Source organism: Budorcas taxicolor, chromosome 15 (assembly GCF_023091745.1).
Source record: "Budorcas taxicolor isolate Tak-1 chromosome 15, Takin1.1, whole genome shotgun sequence".
NCBI classification, from domain to species: Eukaryota; Metazoa; Chordata; class Mammalia; order Artiodactyla; family Bovidae; genus Budorcas; species Budorcas taxicolor.
The window spans coordinates 17,354,973-17,378,955 of NC_068924.1; the positions used below are offsets into that span (position 1 = coordinate 17,354,973).

A 23,983-nucleotide genomic window follows, 5' to 3' on the forward strand; every position below is an offset into this window, starting at 1 on the left:
GATATTCAGTTTTGATAAAGTGGGCAAAAAGTTAACCAAACAATAACAAAATATGAGTTTAAATTTAAGTGATTATTTTCTCCAAAAACAGATGGCAGAACCATTACCCTCTAAAGTTTCCTGCAAAATGTGCCTGTCAAGAGTCTGTGCATAAAAACTTTTTTCTTTTTTTTGACAGGGCAGAATACTTTAAAAAGGGAATAAGAAATGGATTTTTCTGACAGTGAAATAATGTTAGTAATGGCCTTTGGATACCAAGGGAAGTTTTAGAACAAATGTTTACCATTTAACCATTCACATATGATGTCTGTAAATCTGGCTCCGGTTTTGAGTTTTATGTGGCTCTCATTCCCAGCAATACAATACTCTTTATTCTTTCAGGCGACAAACAACAAAACCCGTTTCCTGCACAGATAATACACCCTGACAACTGGCAGTGTCACTCTTCAAACTGAGGAAAAACTAGGACTAGAAAACGTTCAACTGGAAGGCATTTCCAGTGAAAACTCTTGCTAATTAAAAAAAAAAGGAATTGCTGCTGTCTCAAAAGTATGCAATTGGCGTTTCAAACCTCTACATTCTACGACTTCTTGCAGGAGGTTGGGGGGACAGAGAGGCAGGATCACTTCATTTGTTCCAAATTCGTCGCTCTAAAGGCAAGTTATGAGAAGGCCGTCAGGAAGGTCCTTCGCTAAGGCTGGGCGGCTGGGGAAGTCTTTTATTTTTCCTTATTCGGCCCCAGCTCTGACACGGGAAAGTGAACGCAAGGTTGAAGAAAACGCAGTCCATCCATCACGTAGGCAACTCCCCTGCAGGATTCTAATTAAGTGTGCAGGCCTGACTTTCCCTCCAAATCCGGGCCTCAGGTGTTCCACCCGGAGTTTCTCTTCAGCCGCCCCTCGCCAGAGTCTCGGAAGAGAGGAGCATTCACACATAAAGAAACTTAAACTGCCCGAGCCTCCCACTGAAGAAGATTCACCGCCAGTCTGAACTTGTAGGTGGGGAGGCAAAGCCCCAAAGCTTCCCCACCCTGGGAAAAACCTCTGGCTCCAAAGGTCCTTCCGTCCGGCTTAGCCTGATCCAGTACCCCTCCCTCCCGCGCCGGCGCTTACCCAATACCAGCCGGGCTACGTCCGAAGGTAACAGCATGATCGAAGCCCCAGAAGGAACCGTAGGAGACGAGACTCGGATAAAAACCAACACAGCGACAGCCCCTGCGCCGCATCTCCCGGTTCCAGTGGCGGCACTGAACTCGCGGCAACTTGTCCCGCCTCTTTCGCTCCCCGCCAGCCAATCGCTTCCGCCGGAGAAAGAAAGGCGCCGAAAAGAAACCCGCCTACGTTCTACTTGGAGCTGTCGTCACATCCGCCCTCACATTTGGATGGGGGCGGGGCGGGAAGGCGGGAGCGGAGAGGCAGAGCCGGCGCTAGAGGGCGAGCGGAGGATGCAGGGCCGCACGCCATTGGCTGACAGGGCGCACGCGCGTTTCCCTCAGACGAGCCCTGTGTTTGGGAAAGCGATTCTTGGGAGTGTAGAGCGTGCGTGTTTGGCCAGCGTGGGCAGACAGTGCCCCGGAGCCAGTCAGCCTTAGTGCTTCCTTTGGAAACGTACGCTGCACGATCACTCCAGGTTTGATCCGAAAGCCGGGATAGTGCTTGGACAGCCGGCTCGGGCCTTGGGGGAGGCAGGTTGAGCGGGCTTGTAGGCTGCGGACATCACCGCTTACAGAGATTCCGCTTCGGCCGAGTCCAACTGTAGGGCCGCTGAAGAAGATGGCTTGACTAATCATCTTTTTCTCCCCGCTTATAACTAGTAGTTTTAATCAGCGAGCAATTTGTGGAGGCTTAAACTGCAGTCTCCTGATTAACAGCTTGGGCTTTGGAATCACTCTCCAGTTCAAAATTCTGACTGTCGGCTGACTGTACTACCTTCCCTGTGGTAATTTTATCCTGTGGTAAGTGTCGTGGTCTGTGTGGGGGTTGGAAAAGAATTTCGAGGCAGGAGGCAGAATGAGAGGCTGCTACTGCTAAGTCGCTTCAGTCGTGTCCGACTCTGTGCGACCCCACAGACGGCAGCCCACCAGGCTCCCCCGTCCCTGGGATTCTCCAGGCAAGAACACTGGAGTAAGTTGCCATTTCCTTCTCCAGTGCATGAAAGTGAAAGTGAAGTCGCTCAGTCGTGTCCGACCCTCAGCCACCCCATGGACTGCAGCCTCCCAGGCTCCTTCATCCATGGGATTTTCCAGGCAAGAGTACCGGAGTGGGGTGCCATTGCTTTCTCCGAGAATGAGAGGAGAATAAAATTTATTAGAGTGGGAGCTGCTGTTAAAACAGCTGGCCATTTCAGGGGAGAGCCAAACGCTTTTGCAGGCTTGCAGCCAATTTCCATAGCCTTAAGACAGAGAAACTTCCAACTGGAATGCTGGCGTTAGATGATTGGTTAGGATGCTATAGGGTGGATAGTAGGGTGGGTATCTTACATATTATGGGGTTAGGGTACTGGCCGGTTTAGATCCAGAGGGTCATGGCAACAGTTGCTATGGGGCTTGGTCAGTTCCAGAGATTTTTATCCTGTGACCGTGGTATAGGGCTCCACATTCCCCCCTCTTTTTATTTATGGGCCAAACTTTGGCCGCTTAACACCCTGCTCATTACTACCTGTCTACCTACCTTATCCTTGTCTTGGGCCATGGGGACACAGGTCACTCTGGCTTCTCCAAGCTGGGCAGGGACATTGTGGGGTCCTGAGTCCCAATGCCCACTTTCTGCCAGGGTGCATTTACAGAGGGAGATGAGAGTTCACAAAATGATAAGGCAGCTTGTTCCAGCATTGTCTGGGTGTTGGCTGGGGGATATTCTAGTCGTATTACTATTTGGAGATTTATTTGTTGTATTCTAGAAGAAACAAACTTAACAAGAAAGTTAAAAAAAAAACATGGCCCAAAGCTTAATAGAAGTAGAAAAACTGCTGAGGGGCTCACCAGGAGAACCAAGACCAGACATTGGTCTGTAACGTTAGTGTTTCTCTGGGTATGAGAGAATGCAAGAATTGGGGCTCATAAAAATCTTGACCTGAAAACATCTGACTTTCTGAAGGCTTGTTCTTCCAGTTTTTCCCAGAAGACAGAGTGCCTTATTTCTGATCTCTACCCTGAACTTTTAGGGGCTGTTGAAGCTCAGCAGCTTGCAGTGGTCATGATTTAATTTTTGTAAAGGCAGCTGGCAGTTACCAATGTCCAGTCAGCAGGGCCCCTTCATAGCCACATTTTTGACCATGTTTTGGAGGCATTTCATGGCCACTGTGTCCCACAATGCGGGGAAGGCTCATTCCCAAGTCTAGTGAAGATTCCATTGATAGGTCACTCAGTGTACTGTTACTAGACCAGGCCTTGTGAGTAGTAAAAGTCTCTGGACCATCCATGTTTTACTGGCCTCTTGGTCCAGGAAAATATTCCCTTCTGTTACTTCTTCCCATGTCTAGAGTTACATTATTAAAATAGTTGATCTCATATGGAACTGCATATCAGCATTTTATCATAGGCTTAGTCATTGATTTGGTAACACAAGAAACAAGTTTCTGAAACAGGTGACATAGAATATACTATAGCTAGCAGTTGTTAGTAAGATTATAAGTAAGAATTTAAGTCAAGAACTTGCATTAGGTATAGCATGGTATGTGCCCAGGTCATCTGACTTAGTTGTTAAATGGCTATAGCTTCAGTTCAGTTCAGTTCAGTTGCTCAGTCGTATCTGACTCTTTGCGACCCCATGGACTGCAGCACACCAGGCCTCCCTGTCCATCACCAACTCCCGGAGTCCACCCAAACCCATGTCCATTGTGTTGGTGATGCCATCCAACCATCTGATCCTCTGTTGTCCCCTTCTCTTCCTGCCTTCAATCTTTCCCAGCATCAGGGTCTTTTCAAAGGAGTCAGCTCTCTACATCTGGTGGCCAAAGTATTGGAGTTTCAGCTTCAACATCAGTCCCTCCAATGAACACCCAGGACTGATCTGCTTTAGGATGGACTGGTTGGATCTCCTTGCAGTCCAAGGGGCTCTCAAGAGTCTTCTCCAACACCACAGTTGAAAAGCATCAATTCTTCAGCACTCAGCTTTCTTTACAGTCCAACTCCCACATCCGTGCATGACAGCTGGGAAAACCATAGCCTTGACTAGGCAGACTATAGCTTGGGGTCAATCTAATTAAGCCTTTTAGCAATGTAACGGACTGAGCGACTTCACTTTCACTTCTCACTTTCATGCATTGAGAAGGAAATGGCAACCCACTCCAGTATTATTGCCTGGAGAATCCCAGGGACAGGGGAGCCTGGTGGGCTGCTCTTTATGGGGTCGCACAGAGTTGGACACGACTGAAGCAACTTAGCAGCAGCAGGAGTGATAGAACAGCTATCTCAGAAGTGAGTCTTAGTAAATAGACCTTAGTTAACAAAGCTAGAACTTAATATTCAGTGAAGCATAAATATATATATATATATATATTTTTTTTTTTCCTCTCTCTCCATTGTGAGGACATTGACCCTGTAGCCAGAGAAGGCTTTAATTCATCAAATAAAAATGAGGTTTGTCAGGGAGCTGGGAAAATCCAAGTGGCCATCTTGGATTTACCTTAGCCCTGACTCTGATTAACAGCCATTCACCCATTTTTAATTCCCCAATTTAGGAGTAGACTCAGTTCAATTCAGTCGCTCAGTTGTGTCTGACTCTTTGTGTAGACTCTGAGTGGAGTGGTACACTCAAAGGGTGGATTTGAGTGGACCATTCTTTGAGTGGACTATTGCCATGTTTTAAATTGACAGGGGTTAATTTTTGTAGAAGCAGAATGAGCTTTGTCTACATCTACCATCATTTTTATAGATCATGGTGAAATAATGCTTATTTAACAAAGTAACAAAAGATTTTGAGAAACAAATATAAATCACTTAAAGGCAAAGAAATTCACAATCTGTGATCAAAAGCTGTATTCTAAGAAAACTTTTTCTCTTAACAGAGAGAGAAGACCAAATTCCAGTCTGGTACCAGCTTACTGTTAATAATAAAATATGTTTATTTGGTTAACCTTAGAAAAGTCTTTTCCATAAATCTTGAAGTAGCAGTATTCTTGCAAAGACATCAGAGTGAAACTACAGAAGACATGTTTAGAATCTGATTAAATTGCCATTGACAAAGTAACCTGGTCATTGCTGTGACATGTAACACTTTAACATGGTAGGTAACTAGAATTATAACTGACATTTTACCAGGACATATCAGATTTTCATGTATTCCACATAATTTTTAGGATATCTACAGTAGAAGCATCAACCATACAATATAACCTGAGACGATTCATCATTCCTCCAACAGTACTCTCCATATAATTTAACATGTCAGATGAACCCAAGTAATTTAATATCTCTTTTTGGAATGTCTCAGGGTCCTTCTGAAGCATCCCAAAGTTAGCTAAAAGTCAAATCATTTGGGAAGTTTTGTCAATAAATAATAAGAGGGTTTATAACTGTCAGATAGGCTCATATTGGTCACTGTGAAACAGTAGTTATTCACTTAGCCAAAGTAGCAGAAAGGATTTCAAAGGCAAATATAGAACAGATCAATTAAGAGGTAAAGAAACTTAAATCTATTATTAGAAGCAGTTCAACATCTGAAGAAAGTATGTCCTCTTAACAGAGAGAAAGGCCAAATTTAAGTTTTGCACCAGCATTTAAATTCATTTAAAAGCAAATTTACTTAAATTTATTTCAAACTTAGTTCGAATCATGGACAAAACTTTTCTCAGGGTCCACTTTCCACAAAACTTCTTATCACTTTCTGTACCCGTTACTTTGTTCTCGCATCCTGAAGCAACCACTGTAAGTCAAACTTATTTCCTTTTCCCTTCATAAAATGCAGTTTCATTCCTCATACCTTCTTTATTAAAAACATACAGCCTACTTTTCTTAAGCAACCAAGAACTGACCTTTATATTAGCATTCTATAGATAGGTAAGCATAAATATCAGTGATAATTTCTAAAAAAAACCCTTAGCTTTCGTATAGAAAACATCTCAGAGTAGCACCAAACATATTTATGAATAGTCCCAAATCTCTTTTAGTTTCTCTGTAAAAGGACGTTAGTGTTCAGTGATGAATATTTCAGAATCTTATTTAGAAATGACCTAGGTATTCAATAAACTTCTGTCACTTAGTTTAGCACAACTGTAGACATTCAGGTTAACAAAATCTGGAAAGACTATTTTAGACAGACATTTCTAAAGTATATTTATTCCTAATAGAGTTTATCTAAAAGCTTATATCATTTGCATATTATTTTTTAGAAGTTTTTTCACTCAAGATATTTTCCTCGTTGACAAACATGTAACAGATATAAAATATAACAATATTTAACATGTTAAACCTAGGCACAATGAAAATATTATGCTTAATGTTAATGACTTGACATGTCTATGTTAGATTAGCAAACAAACATTAATACTGGATACTTAATATTGAATATTTCCCAGTTCACATGAACCTCAGATTCATTCAGTTAAGTTTCTCTTGTATTTAGAATTGTTTGATTTGTAAGCAATTAGTTTTCTTTAGGCCAATTAAGTTAGAGCTCATTTATATCTTAACTTCAGTATTATCAAAAAAGATACACGCTGAGAAATACATAAGTCCAGATGGACAGATAGAGAACTCATAGTTTTCCAGTTGAGATTTAAAATGTCTCTTTGATGCTTTTTTTTTCTTGACTTGAAGTTCTAATTTGACCAAGGCTGAGGTCTCAGGCAAAGTGGGCTGTGTATTTCAAGGGCCTGGCAAGGGTTAACATCAAGTTTTCCCTAGGCAGGCCTTTTTAACAAGCTAGTTGTTTTTAATTGCATATGCAAAAAGAACTGTTTTTGCAAGTTTCTAAGAAAAAAATTTCATTTTAAGCAGTTTTCTCCAGAGTCTAATCAATATACGGCCATCCTGTGTCAAAAAGTCATCTTTCCTTTCTGTCGTAATAGTTTTATAACTAAAATATAGACCAAATAGTGCTCAAATTGACTCTCATGTCAGGGACAGATCAGCTGATAAAAATCTTGGATTGCCTGTCTGGGAGAAGTGGGGTCTTGTTTGATGAGAAGAATCTGAAGGAGTAAGGGAATTTGCAAGGGTAGGGAAGGAAGCTTGGTCCCTCCCCACCCTGAGAGACGAATAATTAGAAGGGAATTCTCTAGAATGTTCAGGAGAGTTTTTGATCCCTCAGCCTTTTGGATATAGGAGAAAGACCTGGACCAAAGGGAACCTCAGAATCCTTTCCTAGTCTCCAACAATAGATATCAAATGGGGATAGGAAAGGTTGAGTGGGGGTTGTCTAGGAAATCTGATGAAGAAGGAGGCAGAGGGGATAGGGAGGCAACAGAAAGACACATGCAGCATGAGTCCCTCAAATCCAGATTCTAAGGGCCATGAAGGACTGAACATAAGGAAACTCTGAGTCCTTTCCCTAATTTTGGCCAAAGAGATCAAGTTGAAGGATCGTGCTACAATCTAGTATGTCGTTCAGAGGACGTTTTTTTTTTTGGTCCCCCAGTTTGTACTGGGTCCAGGCCTTTCGCAGGGTCAAATTTTTCCAGTTCCAGATAATGTAGCCAAGGGGTGAGTCTGAGACAGAGGCTCCCAGGACATATCAGAACCCACTGTTAGCCTGCCTGCCATATAATGAGGGTACTGAGAGTCACCAGCCGACAGGCGTCCCTTTTGTTCCAGTGATCTCTCCGTGCAACTGATGGCACAGAATGGCTGACCGTCCCAACAAGTGCATCTGGCAGTGAGAGGTGACCCCTGAGAACTGTTCAGCTAAGGTACCCTGTGACCCAGGCAGAGAAAGAGATTCTCAGGAGTGACCGGGTGACTCACCATTTGGCATTTCCCTGAAATGTGGAGGGCACTCTTGGAATGGCTCAGAGGCAACACCTAGGCTCCTGTAAATCAATCCGGACTAAAAAGGAAAGAAGTGAAAGTGACAGGGAAGATAGGCTGAGGAATCCACCTTACAATCCTACTGGGGAGGCGGTGGCCAGGGGACGATGGGCTCTGTTTTGATTCAACCACTATGTGCCTGACATGAAGCATGGAAGTTGTCTTCCTAGGGTGTAGATGCCCTTGTGGTGTGATTCATTCTATGACTCCCTTATCCTCACACAGGTGTCTTCATGTGGCAGGCGCCATAGTGGCTTTTAAGTGCCTGGCCTGTGCCCACACAATATTGGTTGGCCTAATCCTCAGAAAGGAGTCAAAAGGAGAGACCTTCACCCATCTGCGTGACAGCTACTGGGGTGCAGTGAGCAGTGGGGCCTTTGGAATACACCAGGGGGTAACCCTGGCCAGACGACCTCAGTTGCTTCCATAGCCACAGGCAGAGATCCCTGTGAGAAACGAGAGGCCAGGAGGTAGGGGAAGAGACCCCAAGTCCCCACACAGGCAACCAAAAATGTCGTGACCTGTGCACAGGTTGGAAAAGAATTTCCAGACATGAGGAAGAATGAGAGGAGAGTAAAATTAGAGTGGGAGAGGCCATTAGAACAGTGGGCTGGCTCAAGGGAGAGCTGAACACTTTTGTAGGCTTCTAGCCAATTTTTATAGCCTCAAGACAGAAAATTCCTACTGGGATGGTGGCATTAGGTGATTGGTTAGGATGCTATAGAATGGGTATTTTACAGGAATGGGGTCAGGGTGCTGGCCAGTTTACATACAGAGGCTCATGGCAACAGTTGCTATGGGGCTTCATCAGTTGCAGAAATTTCTATTCTGTGACCTCGGTACAGGGTTCCACACCTATGACCTCAGTTTAGGGCTCCACCTTAAGCACTCAAGAGTGTTGGGTGCGGTTTTTACCAGGTATAGATAAGTAAAAAGACTATTACCATTCAGAGTGAAAATGTGATAGAAGAGTATTGTCATGGTACAGGAGTGGATGAGGTTCTGTAGAAACTGAACCTGGGAGAATCAGTTCCATTTGTGGTAAGACCTTGCAGTGTTAAATTGCCCTGCAGGGTTCTAGGAACCTTCCAGATAGAAGGGAAAGTGCATGTAAAGGCAAATAGATGGGGAAACAATGGAAATAGTGACAGACTTTATTTTCTTGGGCTCCAGAATCACTACAGATGGTGACTACAGCCATGAAATTAAAAGATGCTTGCTCCTTGGAAGAAAAGCTATGACCAACGTAGACAGTGTATTAAACAGAGACATTACTTGGCTGACAAAGGTCTGTATAGTCAAAGCTATGGTTTTTCCAGTAGTCATATATGGATGTGAGAGTTGGACTATAAAGAAGGCTGAGCACTGAAAAATTGATGTTTTTGAACTGTGGTGTTGGAGAAGACTCTTGAGTCCCTTGGACTGCAAGGAGATCCAACCAGTCTATCCTAAAGGAAATCAACCCTGAATATTCCTTGGAAGGACTGATGCTGAAGCTGAAGCTGAAGCTCCAATAGTTTGGCCACCTGATGTGAAGAGCTGATTCATTAGAAAAGACCCTGATGCTGGGAAAGATTGAAGGCAGAAGGAGAAGGGGATGACAGAGCACAAGATGGTTGGATGGCATCCCCAACTCAATGGACATGAGTTTGAGCAAGCTCTGGGAGATGGTGAAGGACAGGGAAGCATGTTGTGCTGCAGTCCCTGGGGTTGCAAAGAGTTGGACACAACTGAGCAACTGAACAACAACAAGAACAACAAGGTTATGCAGCTTTTAAGTGGCAGGACTAGGATATGAACTAGTACAGTCTGACCACAGAGCCCACACTTTTACCATTAAGATGAAAATGGCATGCCAAGGGCAGGAAGATCAGATATAAACATCATTGTCAAATTATGCAAAGGGATCAACTTGGTTGAGATCAGAAAAGGAGAATGGATTTGCCAGTTCAGAAGCTATTACTTAAGAAATATCTATCATAGCAGTTGCATGTTGGGAGTGGAACCTAAATTGTTGTGGATTAATGTATTAATTGAATTAAACTCTATCTAGTGACGCTCTTACTCTAGCTAACTACTCTAGTTCCTCTAGTCGTCTTAAGTTCCTCCAGCATTCTTTGCCTTTTCCATCTTAGGAACCTTTGGCTAGGCTAGTCTCCGTCTCTAAGATGTTGGGTTCTCTTCACTCTTTCTATGATTGGCACCAGTTCGTTCAGATCTTGGCTTTATTTTAAGCTCCTCTGATACATTTTCTTTGGTAGTTTATAAAAAGTAAATTTTATTTATTTTTTTGTTGTTTTCAGTCATTAAGTCATGTCTGATTCTTTGCGACCCCATGAACTGCAGCACGCCAGGCTTCCCTGTCCTTCACTATCTCTAGATTTGCTCAAACTCATGTCTGTTGAGTCTATGATGCCATCCAGTTATCTTATCCTTGTCCCCTTCTCCTCTTGCCCTCAATCTTTCCCACCATCAGGGTCTTTTCAGTGAGCGAGATCTTCTCATCAGGTGGCCATAAATAGTATTAGCTTCTTTTGAGACATATGTCACAATTTGGAATTATGCATTGACTTATCAGTGTACTAGTTTATTGTTACTCTCCCCAACTAGTTATGACTCCATGAAGGTAGGATTTGTTCTTTAAGTTTCTACCGCTAGCGTAGTGCCTTGAACACAGTAGTTGCCAAGTAAATATTGTTGCTTGTATCAGTGAAGGAACATTTCGTATTTATATAGATAATACTGAACTGTTTTGTTTTCTTGAAAATAATCAATCTCTGAGAGATGGATAGGGAGAAAAGCAAAGTCAACACAGCTTAAAAAAAAAACTTTAGAGCTACCATTTCTTGAAAGTGTCACATGTTCAATAAGCATGCATTTTTTTCTCATTACAAGTAACATATTAGGAATATAGGTGCCTGCCTTTATGGTTCTTTGGATGTTGTTAAGGTGTTTTCATTGGTTCAGTTCAGTTGCTCAGTCGTGTCCAACTCTTTGCAACCCCATGAATTGTAGCACGCCAGGCCTCCCTGTCCATCACCAACTCCTGGAGTTCACCCAAGCTCACGTACATTGAGTCGGTGATGCCATCCAGCCTTCTCATCCTCTGTTGTCCCCTTCTCCTCCTGCCCCCAACCCCTCACAGCATCAGGGTCTTTTCCAGTGAGTCAACGCTTCACATGAGGTGGCCAAAGTATTGGAGTTTCAGCCTCAGCATCAGTCCTTCCAGTGAACACCCAGGACTGGTCTCCTTTAGGATGGACTGGTTGGCTCTCCTTGCAGTCCAAGGGACTCTCAAGAGTCTTCTCCAACACCACAGTTCAAAAGCATCAATTCTTTGGCGCTCAGCTTTCTTCACAGTCCAACTCTCACATCCATACATGATCACTGGCAAAACCATTTCATTGGTTAGAATCCCAATTTTATTTTCTTTATTGACTCAAGAGGGCTTAAAGTAAGATTGAGCAAGAAGGGAGAGTTCTTGATAAAACTATAATGGAAAAATGAAAACCGTTTTTGTCTTCAAGAAATATACAGTCAAATGAAAATGACCATCAAGTAATCAATGGCCTATATTATACAGCACAGTAAAGGAGATTGTAAAAGTAAAAGAGGATGATATGGTTGGATGGCATCACCGATTCGATGGACATGAGTTTGAGCAAGCTCCGGGAGTTGGTGATGATCAGGGAGGCCTGGTGTGCTACAGTCTATGGGGTCACAGAATGTTGGACATGACTGAGACTGAACTGAACTGAACTGAAAGGAGGTTGTAATAGGGGTAAAGGAATCAAAACAACTGTTGAATATAAATGGAGAAGACAACTAGAGCTATCTGCCAATAGAGGTAGTTCTGAGTGTCAAAAGAGACAGTAGTAATTTTGTTGGAGAAATTTCTTCCTTTATAGGACGATTGGACATGGTCTTTCTGTTCCTCCCAATTTTAAAATTCTGTGAGATATTCCAGGGGGAGAAAAACATGCTTGATCTTGAAAGATTGAGTAGAACTTACGTGAAAAGATGGGGAAAGGACTCAACCCTCCTTTTTTCCTCTTGAGATGTATATGTAGTGTATATATAATAGACATAGGGACATTTTTTTTGTTTATAAATATTTTTAGTAACAATAATGAAGCTTCTTTGTAAAAAGGCTCAGAAATACTAAAACAATCCTTTTCTTGAAGGATTATTTTTTAAGTTTATCGAAGAAAGGTTTGAGTATATCAAAAAATCTGAAAGGAGGTCTACTGCAATGGTATTAAGGCATAGTAAGCTATAGTAGACCTTTGACATTTACAAGGTTGTCACTATAGTATGTAATTTCCTTCATTTCCTTGTTAAACAATAGTATCATTTTCCTCTATTTTTATGTATTAAATGAGAACTGTAAATCCAGTTGAGATGTAAGTGCTTGGCAGGGCTTACTAGCTCTGAGAACCTCTTAACATATCAATTCGAAAACAGAATTTAAGCTTTTGGTTCAGCAAAATGGCAAGTCACTATCTATAAGAAAGGGTGTTTTTGAATAGTTCAGTTAGTGTTAAATCCTCAAGTGCTCTTTTCCTTATTCTTTGCCTGACAGTCTTTTTAATTCATCTTTTATATTTTAATATAAATGTCATGTTTCTTAGGAGAGGTCTCAGAACAATAAAGTAAATTATACATTTCTTATTTTCAATACATTTGCGTGTTAAGGCTTTGTTTTGATATATTCTAAGAAAATCACTTAAATATGGAAATATTAAGAAAAATCATTATGCTTTGTAATATGCCTCTAGTTATACAGTTAGATCTAACTGTATAATACCACAATCTGAAATAATTTTACATATATATGTATTTTTTTACAGATACGTTTTCTGAAATTCTGAATCATGAGTCTAGCACTTAATGATCTGCTTATTTGCTGCCGTCAACTAGAACTCGATAGAGCTACAGAGCGAAAGGTAGTAAATTACTTAAATTTAATCTTTCTTTGAAATGAATGTGTGATTGGTAACTCATTATTTTGTTCTTTTTCATTTTCAGAGAGAGATTGAGAAATTTAAGCGCCTGATTAAGGATCCTGAAACTGTTCGACATTTAGATCAGCATTCAGATTCCAAACAAGGGAAATATTTGAATTGGGATGCTGTTTTTAGGTATTCGATTCTATTTTTTTTTCATCTTTTCTTTTCTCTTTCATTTTTATTTCTGTTGTGATATTTTTGTGTGTATATAGGTCAATTTATCTTTGCTCCTTGTATATCATTGTGCCTTGCATAGGAAATTGATGCTCAATATTTATCTGAAACATAATTTTTAAAGGATGTTCATATAAAAAAATTAAGATTTTTGAGTTATTTGTTCAATAAAATGTCTTTGATATATCTCACTCAAGATGAGAGAGAATTTCTTTCATATCACTTCATTCATAAGACTTTATTTCAAATTAGAGAATAAAATTGTTATATTAAGTCCTTATAACTTTGATATCTTTAAATATTGCTCTAAGTAACTGCCATATATAAATATAATAAAAAGTAAAAAAGAATTTTAGAAAAATTCCATATAAATGCAGTTAACAAAACTTATGCTTTGGAAAGACACAATTCATTACTTGACTGGAGTGACAAACAGAATTGATGCTTTTATATAAAGGCATAATTCTCAATTATGAAATCCATTCATAACTAGAAATAGGTGGTAAGACTTAGGAAAGATAAAGTATTTTAAAGTAATGTAGAATACTGATAAACTTGAAAGAACATTTTCAGTCTAGGGAAATATGAGTATATATTAATTCTTGAGTGTTTAGAATAGATAATCTATTTTATTTTTTAGTTCTTATTTGGCACTAGACAGACCATTGAGGATTTCATCATGGATAACATGAAAAATACATACTTCTTTTCCTGTGGTTCCTTACTTTATTTCAGATGACACAAATAATTTTTGTTGTTTTAGTCACTTATTCCAGTCTCTTTTGTGACCCCATGGACTCTAGCCCACCAGGCTCCTCTGTCCGTGGGCTTTCCCAGGCAAGAATACTGGAGTGGGTTGCCATTTCCTCTGCAGGGGATCTTCCTGACCCCGGTTTTGAATCCACATCTCCTGCATTTGCAGGCAGATTCTTTTCCACTGAGTCCCCAGAAAAGCCTACTACAAATACAGTTATTATCTAAAGATGAATATTTTTCATAAGCTGATCATGTAGGCCATCTGTGTACCTAACACTTCCAGCTAATCCTGAATATCTTACAGGCAGACTTCATTTAAATTAAGGCTAGAAAACTTACCAACTCTTTAGGAAGGAGGTCCCTATTTTGCTGATAGTTTTACTTTTGTTTTAGATTCAAAGGATTTTTTAACAAAAGAAATCACTCGTTACAAATAAATAAGTTCAACTTTTAATAGATGATTATTTAACTTAATTTCAGTTCAGTTCAGTCGCTCAGTCGTGTCCTGACTCTTTGCAACCCCAAGAACCGCAGCACGCCAGGCCTCCCTGTCTATCACCAATTTCCAGAGTTTACCCAAACTCACGTCCATTGAGTCAGTGATGCCATCTAACCATCTCATCCTCTGTCGTCCCCTTCTCCTCCTGCCTTCAATCTTTCCCATCATCAGGATCTTTTCAAATGAGTCAGCTCTTTGTATCAGGTGGCCAAAATATTGGAGTTTCAGCTTCAACATTAGTCCTTCCAGTGAACACCCAGGACTGATTTCCTTTAGGATGGACTGGTTGGATCTCCTTGCAGTTATTAAAAGAACAGAAATAGAAACAATAGAGAAGAGTAACAGCACATACATCACCAGATTGGGCCAACCAACATTCAGACTTAAACAGTGCTGGGAAGTCCCTTGTTAACAGCAATCTGGAGTCCCAATTGGGAAAAGGTCCTGGGCTCTATGTCCACCCCAAGGGTGAGACTTCAAATTGCTATTTTAGGGGTTCCTGCTTATAATCCCAGGCCACAGACTGTTATCATCTTCAGTTTGCATGCACAAATGAAACTCTGATTTAATTTTTACAATGTGGTTTCACCTTGTGAGTCATAAAACTTTTTAGACCCTGGGGAACTGGCCAGGTCCTCAGGGGCTTAGGAGATTCCAAGACCCATTCCTTTCTTATCTCAAGTGCCGCCTGACTTGCTGTGCTTGCAGGCAGGTATGAAATCCAGGCAGTGTCCAGGCAGATCAGAAGCAAGTGACAGGCCTGCTCTGTTGCTTCTGAAGCTTGTATAAGACTTCCTCCATTTTAGTTTCCCTAATAGTAGGTCATGTAATACACACACACACACACACACACACACACACACAGAGGTCATGTACTAAATAGCAGAAAGAGGTGAGAAAGAATTGAGAGCTCTTAATTGTATTGCAAGCTTTTAATGATAAATGAGAAAGCAAGCAGGAAAGCAGTAGAAAATCATGGAAGTAAACAGATTAAGAACTTTGTAGACCAGACTTTAAATAGGTATTGAGGGCTTGGCCTTGGAAATGTAATTGTTTTGGTTAGTGTACATTATTTGAAGAAGTGTGGTTTAAAAGCTCTTTATGATGGCATGAAGGACATTTTGAAACTATTAAAAATAATGTTAGTATTTAACAAGTTTTTGGAATTCCATTTAATTTTTTTGAAGGTTTTTACAGAAATATATTCAGAAAGAAACAGAATGTCTGAGAACAGCAAGACAAAATGTATCAGCCTCAACACAAGCCACTAGGCAGAAAAAGATGCAAGAAATCAGTAGCTTGGTCAAGGGCTTCATCAAATGTGCAAATAAAAGTAAGTGCTGTTTCTTGGCTTAATGGATTATTGTTTCATGAGTTTGGTCTCAATATGGTGAGATAAATGTTGAGTAGTAACTGATTTCTAGTACATATAATGATTTTTAATATTATAGCTTCGAATATTTGGAGGAATTTATACAAACTGGAGAAGGCAATGGCAACCCACTCCAGTACTCTTGCCTGGAAAATCCCATGGACGGAGGAGCCTGGTAGGCTTCAGTCCATGGGGTCACTAAGAGTCAGGCACGACTGAGCGACTTCAGTTTCACTTTTCACTTTCATGCATTGGAGAAGGAAATGGCAACCCACTCCAGTATTCTTGCCTGGAGAATCCCGGGGACAGAGCAGCCTAGTGGGCTGCCATCTGTAGGGTCGCATAGAGTCAGACATGATTGAAGCGACTTAGCAGCAGCAGCAGCAGCATACAAGCATAGTGAAAAAGTGAAAGTTGCTCAGTCATGTCTAACTCTTTGCAACCCCATGGACTATACAATATTCTGCAGGCCAGAATCCTGGAGTCGATTGCCTTTCCCTTCTCTAGGAGATCTTCCCAACCCAGGGATTGAACCCAGGACTCCCTCATTCCAGGTAGATTCTTTACCAGCTGAGTCACAAGGGAAGTCTGTTATACAAGCATAGAATGATAGAATCTCAGGGTTGGAAGAATTAAAAGATATTATTTCTGGAGAAGGAAATGGCAACCCACTCCAGTATTCTTGCTTGGGAAATCCCATGGACAGAAGAGCCTGGCCATCTACAGTCCATGGGGTCATGAAGAGCTGGACGTGACTGAGTGACTAAACAATTTTTTTTTTTTTACTCTAGAAGATAATGTCATGGTTTTCAAAGGTGCTTTTGTAGCTGGAGGGATGGTTTGATGCCTTTCAAATCTGAACACTTAATAGACCTCTCAGCTCTCCCTGGGTCCCCATCCCTTTGTCACATGCCAGGTATCTAGGCTGCCGGCAGCCGCTGGGTCTAGAATGCAATCTCCATTGCCTCCGCTTCTGCTGGCAGACAGAATACATCCTCCTTTTTTTCTGTATCAGGTGCAGTTTAGAAAGAAATGAATTCCCAGAGGCTACTGTAACAGGACCTCAGTTATGGACTTTGCATGGCAGGAATCTACTCGTTATAGCTTGGAAAAAAAAATTTGCTACCCATTTTTCTTGAATCCCATCTATATGTCCCTGGCACTGAAATATTCTCAATGATTAAACATACCTTTTGAGACTTTCTTTTCTATCTTTGAGTAGTTCTCATAGTAGGGAAAATTTGTCTGTTTGTTACTGCTTCTATTTTCTGAGATAATACAGAAAAATACTAATCTTTTTAATATGACGTCCTTTGAGATATTTGAAGTTAGACATGATATTTCCTGAGTCGTCTTCTATAAACTAAACAGACCTACTTCCTTTAGCTCATATGGGCTACTTTTGTGTCACTTTTCTAAATATTCTTCAGTTTTATTCTCTCTCTTAAAACGTGTGGGACTCAGTCTTATAGGCATATTCTGATTGGTATGGAGTGGAACAGGGCTTGAATATCTTTTATTCTATACTCTTAACTAATTCATTCTAAGATCAATTAGCTTTCTTGGCAGTCAGAACCCATACTCAATCAGTACCGTGCTTATTATAAATAAATAAATAAATAAATAAGTTCTTTTTAGCTCCTGATGAGCTGCATGGCTCCCCTTTTATACTTACACGGTTGATGTTTTGAAAAACTAATATTTTGAACCAGAATGCAGAAATTGCTTTCTGTAAGGAAATGGTTGTCATACAGTGCTGAAAAGCTAGAAGCAGAAATATTTGTTTAGGAACTTGGACTCAAACTGTTTACTCTTCAGAAAGTGGCTTTGTGATGCTAAGTTTAGTTTAAGAATCAGAAAAGCTGAATATGGGTAAACATTAAGTAGAAGGATATAGAATTGTTAGTAAATGATATTTCAGAATGATAGGATGAAAGTTGAGTCTAAAGATAATGGCTTTAGCAAAAATTTAGTTTTCTGTCTCTTCTGAGTTGCCATTTCATGTGGATAGCTCCAAGTCCTGAGAAGAAACTCCATTCATAGACAAAAGAAAACCACACTGAAATGTTTTTGCACCTGCTTTTGCTCTGCATCTATTAAAATTTGTGTTCTTGGCTACTACTGCTGGGCTCTTAATAGATCTTAATATGGTCTTACAGAGTTTATGATTGAATGAAAGATACTTGTAGCTCATTCGTAGCCCATCAGAAAAGTATGCAGCTTAGAATTTTGCTTTAAAGTGAAAAAAACCCTTCTATTGCAAAATTGACAATGGAGATCACATTTTAAAGTGTATTTTTATTTAAGGCTTTTTTTTTCTTTTGAGTTTTACTTTGTAGCTTAAACATTGTTAATTTCAGAGCGAGACCAGGTTGCTACTATCATGTTATCTCACTTCCTAATTTTTTTTTTTTCAAACAGTTTGAGGGTGGATGGGAATTTAGCACGTGTCTAAATTTTGCCAGACTTGCTTAACATCTAAGGTTTGATGAAAGAAACAGATGAGAAAAAAAGAGGTATCTGGAAAGGAACCAGTAAGCAAGTATTGTTCAACTATGACAGAAGTTATAGTTAAGAAAATATTACAAAGACTATAAGAGACAAATGCACAGGGTGTTACAGCAGAGGATATTGTGATCGTGCATTTCATCATTAGCCAGATTTCTAAAATTATAATACACGTCATTAGTAAAAATAATATTTTAGACAAAAGGCCAAGGAGCAGTGATGTTTTTAGTTGATCAGTGTATTTTTATTTACCATACATATATACTGAATACAACTAGTCTTATCATAAAAAACCCTAAACTAGTATATATTCAGATGTACATAATGACTTGCTCATAGCTTGCAACAAAAAATATGTATGCAATTTTAAGGTTGTGAATAGTGAAATATGAAAAATTTCAACTGTGACACCAGCATGATTTACTGTAACAAAAGTAACTAAGTAATTTTTAAATGTACTTTGTTACCTTTAAGAATATATCCATTTTATATATATGTATATATATAAAATGTATTTATGTATATATATATGTATATATAAAACTTTCAGGACCTCTTAATAAAACTAATTATAACCTTATATATTTGTATGCAATAAATGCTATTATAGGACTTGAAAGTAATTTTTCTTTTCAAAGTAAATAATAGTCTCCTTAATATCTTATTCTAATAAATTCAGATTTTTATTAAAAACATCAAGAAACTGAATCATTTTAGGTCTAATGTCAGAAATTGTGAATTACTAAGGATAGAGTGAATGATTATTTTTGTTATATAATCCTTCAGATTTGTCAGACTAGCAGATTGGTAAAGGGACCAGATATAAATGTTTTTGACTTTTGAAGGCTATATAGTCTCTGTCTCAACTACTCAACTTTGCCGTTTTAGCTTGAAAGTAATCACAAACAATATGTAAGTTAATAGATATGTCTGTGGTCTAATAAAAGGTGGTTTTTTTTTGGATTTTTTAAAATATAAATTTATTTATTTTAACTGGAGGCTAATTACTTTACAATATTGTATTGGTTTTGCCATACATCAACATGAATCCACCACGGGTGTACCTGTATGTCCCATCCTGAACGCCCCTCCCACCTCCCAAAACTTTGTTTTCAGAAACAGATGATTGGCTGAATTTTGCCCCAAGGGCTGTAATTTTCTAATCACTCTTTTATGAGAAAGAGGTTCATACAGTTGCTGTTCCAAGTGTCCTTAACATATTTTTCTTGAGATTAATGTTTTTGCTTGTTTATTTTTAAATAGGAGCACCCAGGCTGAAATGTCAAGAACTGTTGAATTATGTCATATATACAGTGAAAGATTCATCCAGTGGTGCTATTTATGGAGCTGATTGTAGCAATATATTGCTGAAGGACATTCTTTCAGTGAGGAAATACTGGTGTGAAATATCTCAGCAACAGTGGCTCGGTATGTTCTGAAGTTTGTTGTTTGTGATTTTTTCCTTGTGAAATGAAATTTTGCCAAAAGATCATTGAGAAACTATATATATCTCCCAAATGACCTCACAGTTTAACAGTACCTTGGTAAAATTAAATGGTTATAGATTTTAACAGTTTTTATGTATTATTTACTTCCTAAATTATTATCACTAATAATGTATTTGGTGCCTGCTATCAGAACTTAAACTGCAAAATTGAAAGATGCCATATCTCTCCTCAAAGACTTGGCAGTCCAATGACAGAAAAAAACAAAGTAAACCCAAAGTTAGAAGAAAGTGAGTTCACAGATCAGTAACACCTAAACTCAACAATGATTCACAGAGTAGAAAGAAGAAAACCAAGAGAGAGAGGTATCATAAAAGGGAAAGCAAGAGAGTTTCAAGTTGGAAGAGGTGTGGCATTTCAAGTGTTGTAGAGGTAGTAAGACACAGAAGTATCAATTGGATTAGGCAGTTAGCAGGTCACTGGTAAGGTGCTGTGCTGTGCTTAGTCACTCAGTCATGTCCGACTCTTTGCGACCCATGGACTGTAGCCCGCCAGGCTCCTCTGTCCATGGGGATTCTCCAGGCAAGAACACTGGAGTGGGTTGTCATGCCCTCCTCCAGGGGATCTTCCCAACTGAGGAATTGAACCCAGGTCTCCTGCACTGCAGGTGGATTCTTTATCAAAAAATAATAGAATATATAGGACTCAGTGACTTAGAAGGCAAGTAGAGTAGGATGGATGCCAGCGAGGAATTGTTTACAGTTTCTAGGTGAGAAGTACTCAGTGACCGCAAAGGAAATTTGGTCAGAGACTGAAATTTTTGAGTTTATTTATTTCAGAGGTAGAGTATATCTGTCTCTGGGTTGGCGTAGTGGGTGGAAATGGTATTTGGCTTTAACGAGGTGACTTTAAGCCAGCTGTCAAAGTCTTCTAATATAGCTGCCTCTGAAAATTTAGAAACTCAGTATTTTTCACTGAGAAGTATTCAAGATAAGTTGTGATAACTTAATAGACGTGTATCTGTATTTTTTTTACTGTCAGTTTATCATTTCAAGATAAGATGTTTGTGGACTGTAAAACCATGACCTAATTGGTCCTGTGTTGTATTCTACTGTTCCTACATGAATAAAGGTCTTCTCAGCTGTTGGTTAATTTCTTGGCTGTCTGGGGCCTTTGCTGTTTTTCTGAGCACAAAGGAAGTTGTATCTCAGACAGGGCCTCAGAAAGCCTAGAAGCAGACTTTGGCAAATAGGCCAGTGATGTCTAGGATACTCCAACACATCCGTCACCAAAATAGTTCAGCCTAAATATTTAGGATTTTGTACAAGATTATTATTTGTAACGATGGGTCTCTCTTAAAAATAGGCAGTCATTCCTCTAGTCTCTGTATAATGATTCCATCATCTGGCACATTCTCTGAAATTCTCTGTATTTTTAAGGAAACTACCTCCACTTGTAATAATCAGTCTTTTTGGTGAATTTTTCTAGTTACCTTCTCTGAAATTTATTTCTCTAATGAAATTCTGGGCTTCCCTGGTAGCTCAGAGGTTAAAGCGTCTGCTCAAGAGGTGTTTACATTCAAAATATATTTGGTAGAGGTGGCTATTGACATTGTTATGGATGAAATTGTCTAGGTAGAGGGTTTAATATGAGATGAGAAGATGGCCTAAGACTAAACCAACATTTCTATATATATTTTGGAATCAGCATGTTAATTTCTACAAAATCCTGCAGCAGTTTTATTTGGATTGTTTTGACCCTGTTGAACAGTTTAGGAGAGATAGACATCTTAACAATATAGACTCTTCCAGTCCATGAGCATGATATATCTCTCCATTTATTTAGGTCATTTTTGATTTTTATCAGCATATGCAGAATTTGTATAGTTTTGTTAGATTTATATTGTTGTAGTTGGTAAATTTTACTGTCTTTTAAAACATTTTCTTTTCCATATTGTTCAGAAATAAACATATCGATCTGGAACCTTGCTAAAATCATTCTCTTATTAGGTCTAACACCTCTTTTGCTCATTCTGGGGAATTTTCTATTTAGACAGTCCTGTCATCTGCAAGTAATAGAGAGTTTTACTGAGCCATGTGGCCTGATTTCTTTTTTCACCTTATATTGGCTAGGACCTTAGTATAAGTATTTTTAAATGATAAGATATGCATAACATAAAATTTACTGTTTTAACCATTTTAATGTATACAATTCAGTGGTATTAAGAATATTCATTGTTGTGCAACCATCACCACTCATTTCTAGAACTTTTTTCTTCTTCCTAAACTGAAACTGTATCCACTAAATAAGAACCTGCCCTACTTCCTCCTCCAGCTCTTTCTCCTCCAGCAACTATTCTATTTTCTGTCTCTGTGAATTTGACTACTCTAGCTACCTCCTATGGAGAAGGAAATGGCAACCCACTCCAGTACTCTTGCCTGGAGAATCCCAGGGATGGGGGAGCCTGGTGGGCTGCCGTCTCTGGGGTCACACAGAGTCGGACACGACTGAAGCGAGTTAGCAGCAGCAGCAGCTACCTCCTATGAATGAAATTCTACAATATTTGTCCTTTTCTGAATGACTTATTTCACTTAGCATAATGTTCACATGTTGTAGCATTCATCAGTTTTCTTCCTTTTAAAGTCTTAATGATATTCCATTGTTTATATATACTACATTTTCTGTACCCATTCATCTGTCATTGGACACTTTGGTTGGTTGTATGTTAGGCTACTGTGAATAATGCTATTATAAACTTGCGTGTACAAATGGCTCTTTGAGTCTTTCAATTCTTTTGGCTATATATTCAGAAGTGAAATTGCTACATCATGTGGTGATTCTATGTTTAATTTTTTAGCTACTCACCATACTGTTTTCCACAAGGGCTACACCATTTTATATATTCACCAGCAATGGACAAGTGTTCCAATTTCTCCACACCCTCACCAGCACTTCATTTTCTTTCTTTTTTTTTTGATAATAGCCATCCTAATGGGAAGTGGTATCTCACTGTAATCTTGGTTTACATTTCTTTAATGACTAGTGATGTCAAACTTTTCATATGCTTATTTGGCCATTTGTATATCATCTCTCTACAAAAGTCTATTCAGATATTTTGCCCAGTTTTTATAAGGTTGGTTGTTGTTGGATTGTAGGAGTTCTTTATATACATTGAATATTAATCCCTTATCAGATATATGATTTGGAAATATTTTCTCCCATTCTGTTGCAGGAAGGGGGACCCCTTCCAGGGCCCGAAAGTGGGCTCTTGTCTTAACACTTGGAAATGAATTGTCCAAGGAGACACCTGTACTGAAAAAGCAAGATATTTTATTGGGAAGAGGTGCCCAGGCAGAGAGCAGTAGGGTAAGGGAACCCAGGAGAACTGCTCTGCCACGTGGCTCGCAGTCTCGGGGCTTATGGTGATGGGGTTAGTTTCTGGGTTGTCTTCGGCCAGTCATTCTGACTCAGAGTCCTTCCTGGTGGCGCAAGCATTGCTCATCCAAGATGGATGTCAGCAAGAAGGATTCTGGGAGGTGGTTAGACACGTGGTGTCACCTTTTGACCTTTCCTGAACCCTTCCAGTTCAGTTCAGTCGCTCAGTCATGTCCAACTCTTTGCGACCCCATGAACTACAGCACACCAGGCTTCCCTGTCCATCACCAGCTCTTGGAGCTTGGTCAAACTCAGGTCCATCGAGTCGGTGATGCCATCCAACCATCTCATCCTCAGTCGTCCCCTTCTCCAATGGACTCTTCAGTTGGGGGTGGCTTAATAGCTCTGTGTTCCTTACCAGGACCTCCTTCATAAAACAACTCATGCAAATGATTGCTATGGTGTCTGGCCAGGGTGGGTGGGTTCAGTCAGTGTGCTTCCCCTAACAATTCCTTGTTGTTTAGTTGCTAAGTCACATCTGACTCTTTGCAACCCTAAGGACTGCAGCATACCAGGCTTCTCTGGCCTTCACTCCTGGAGTGAAGTTTGTTCAAACTCATGTCTGTTGAGTCAGTGATGCCATCCAACCATCTCATCCTCTGTCGTCCCCTTCTCCTCCTGCCTTCAGTCTTTCCCAACATCAGGGTCTTTTCCGATGAGTCAGTTCTTCACATCAGGTGGCCAGACTATTGGAGCTTCAGCATCAGTCTTTTCAATGAATATTCATGTTTGATTTCCTTTAGGATTGACTGGTTTGATCTTCCTTGCTGAAGAAGGGATACTCAAGAGGCTTCTCCATCACCACAATTCGAAAGCATT

The 23,983-nt window shown here is 39.8% G+C and overlaps 2 protein-coding genes across 2 annotated transcripts in view; one reads left to right on the forward strand and one right to left on the reverse strand.

Annotated features, from left to right (window-relative positions):
• The window catches only part of LOC128060627 (protein NPAT), a 51,795-nt gene extending 50,646 nt beyond the window's left edge, over positions 1-1,149 (reverse strand). Inside the window, exon 1 of the mRNA XM_052653010.1 lies at positions 1,113-1,149. Coding sequence (XP_052508970.1) covers positions 1,113-1,149 — 37 coding nt within the window. The remainder of the gene's footprint in view (positions 1-1,112) is intronic.
• Positions 1,150-12,840: 11,691 nt separating this feature from the next.
• The window catches only part of ATM (ATM serine/threonine kinase), a 141,915-nt gene continuing 130,772 nt past the window's right edge, over positions 12,841-23,983 (forward strand). The window contains exons 1-4 of the mRNA XM_052652907.1: positions 12,841-12,912; positions 12,995-13,107; positions 15,592-15,737; positions 19,548-19,712. Coding sequence (XP_052508867.1) covers positions 12,841-12,912; positions 12,995-13,107; positions 15,592-15,737; positions 19,548-19,712 — 496 coding nt within the window. The remainder of the gene's footprint in view (positions 12,913-12,994; positions 13,108-15,591; positions 15,738-19,547; positions 19,713-23,983) is intronic.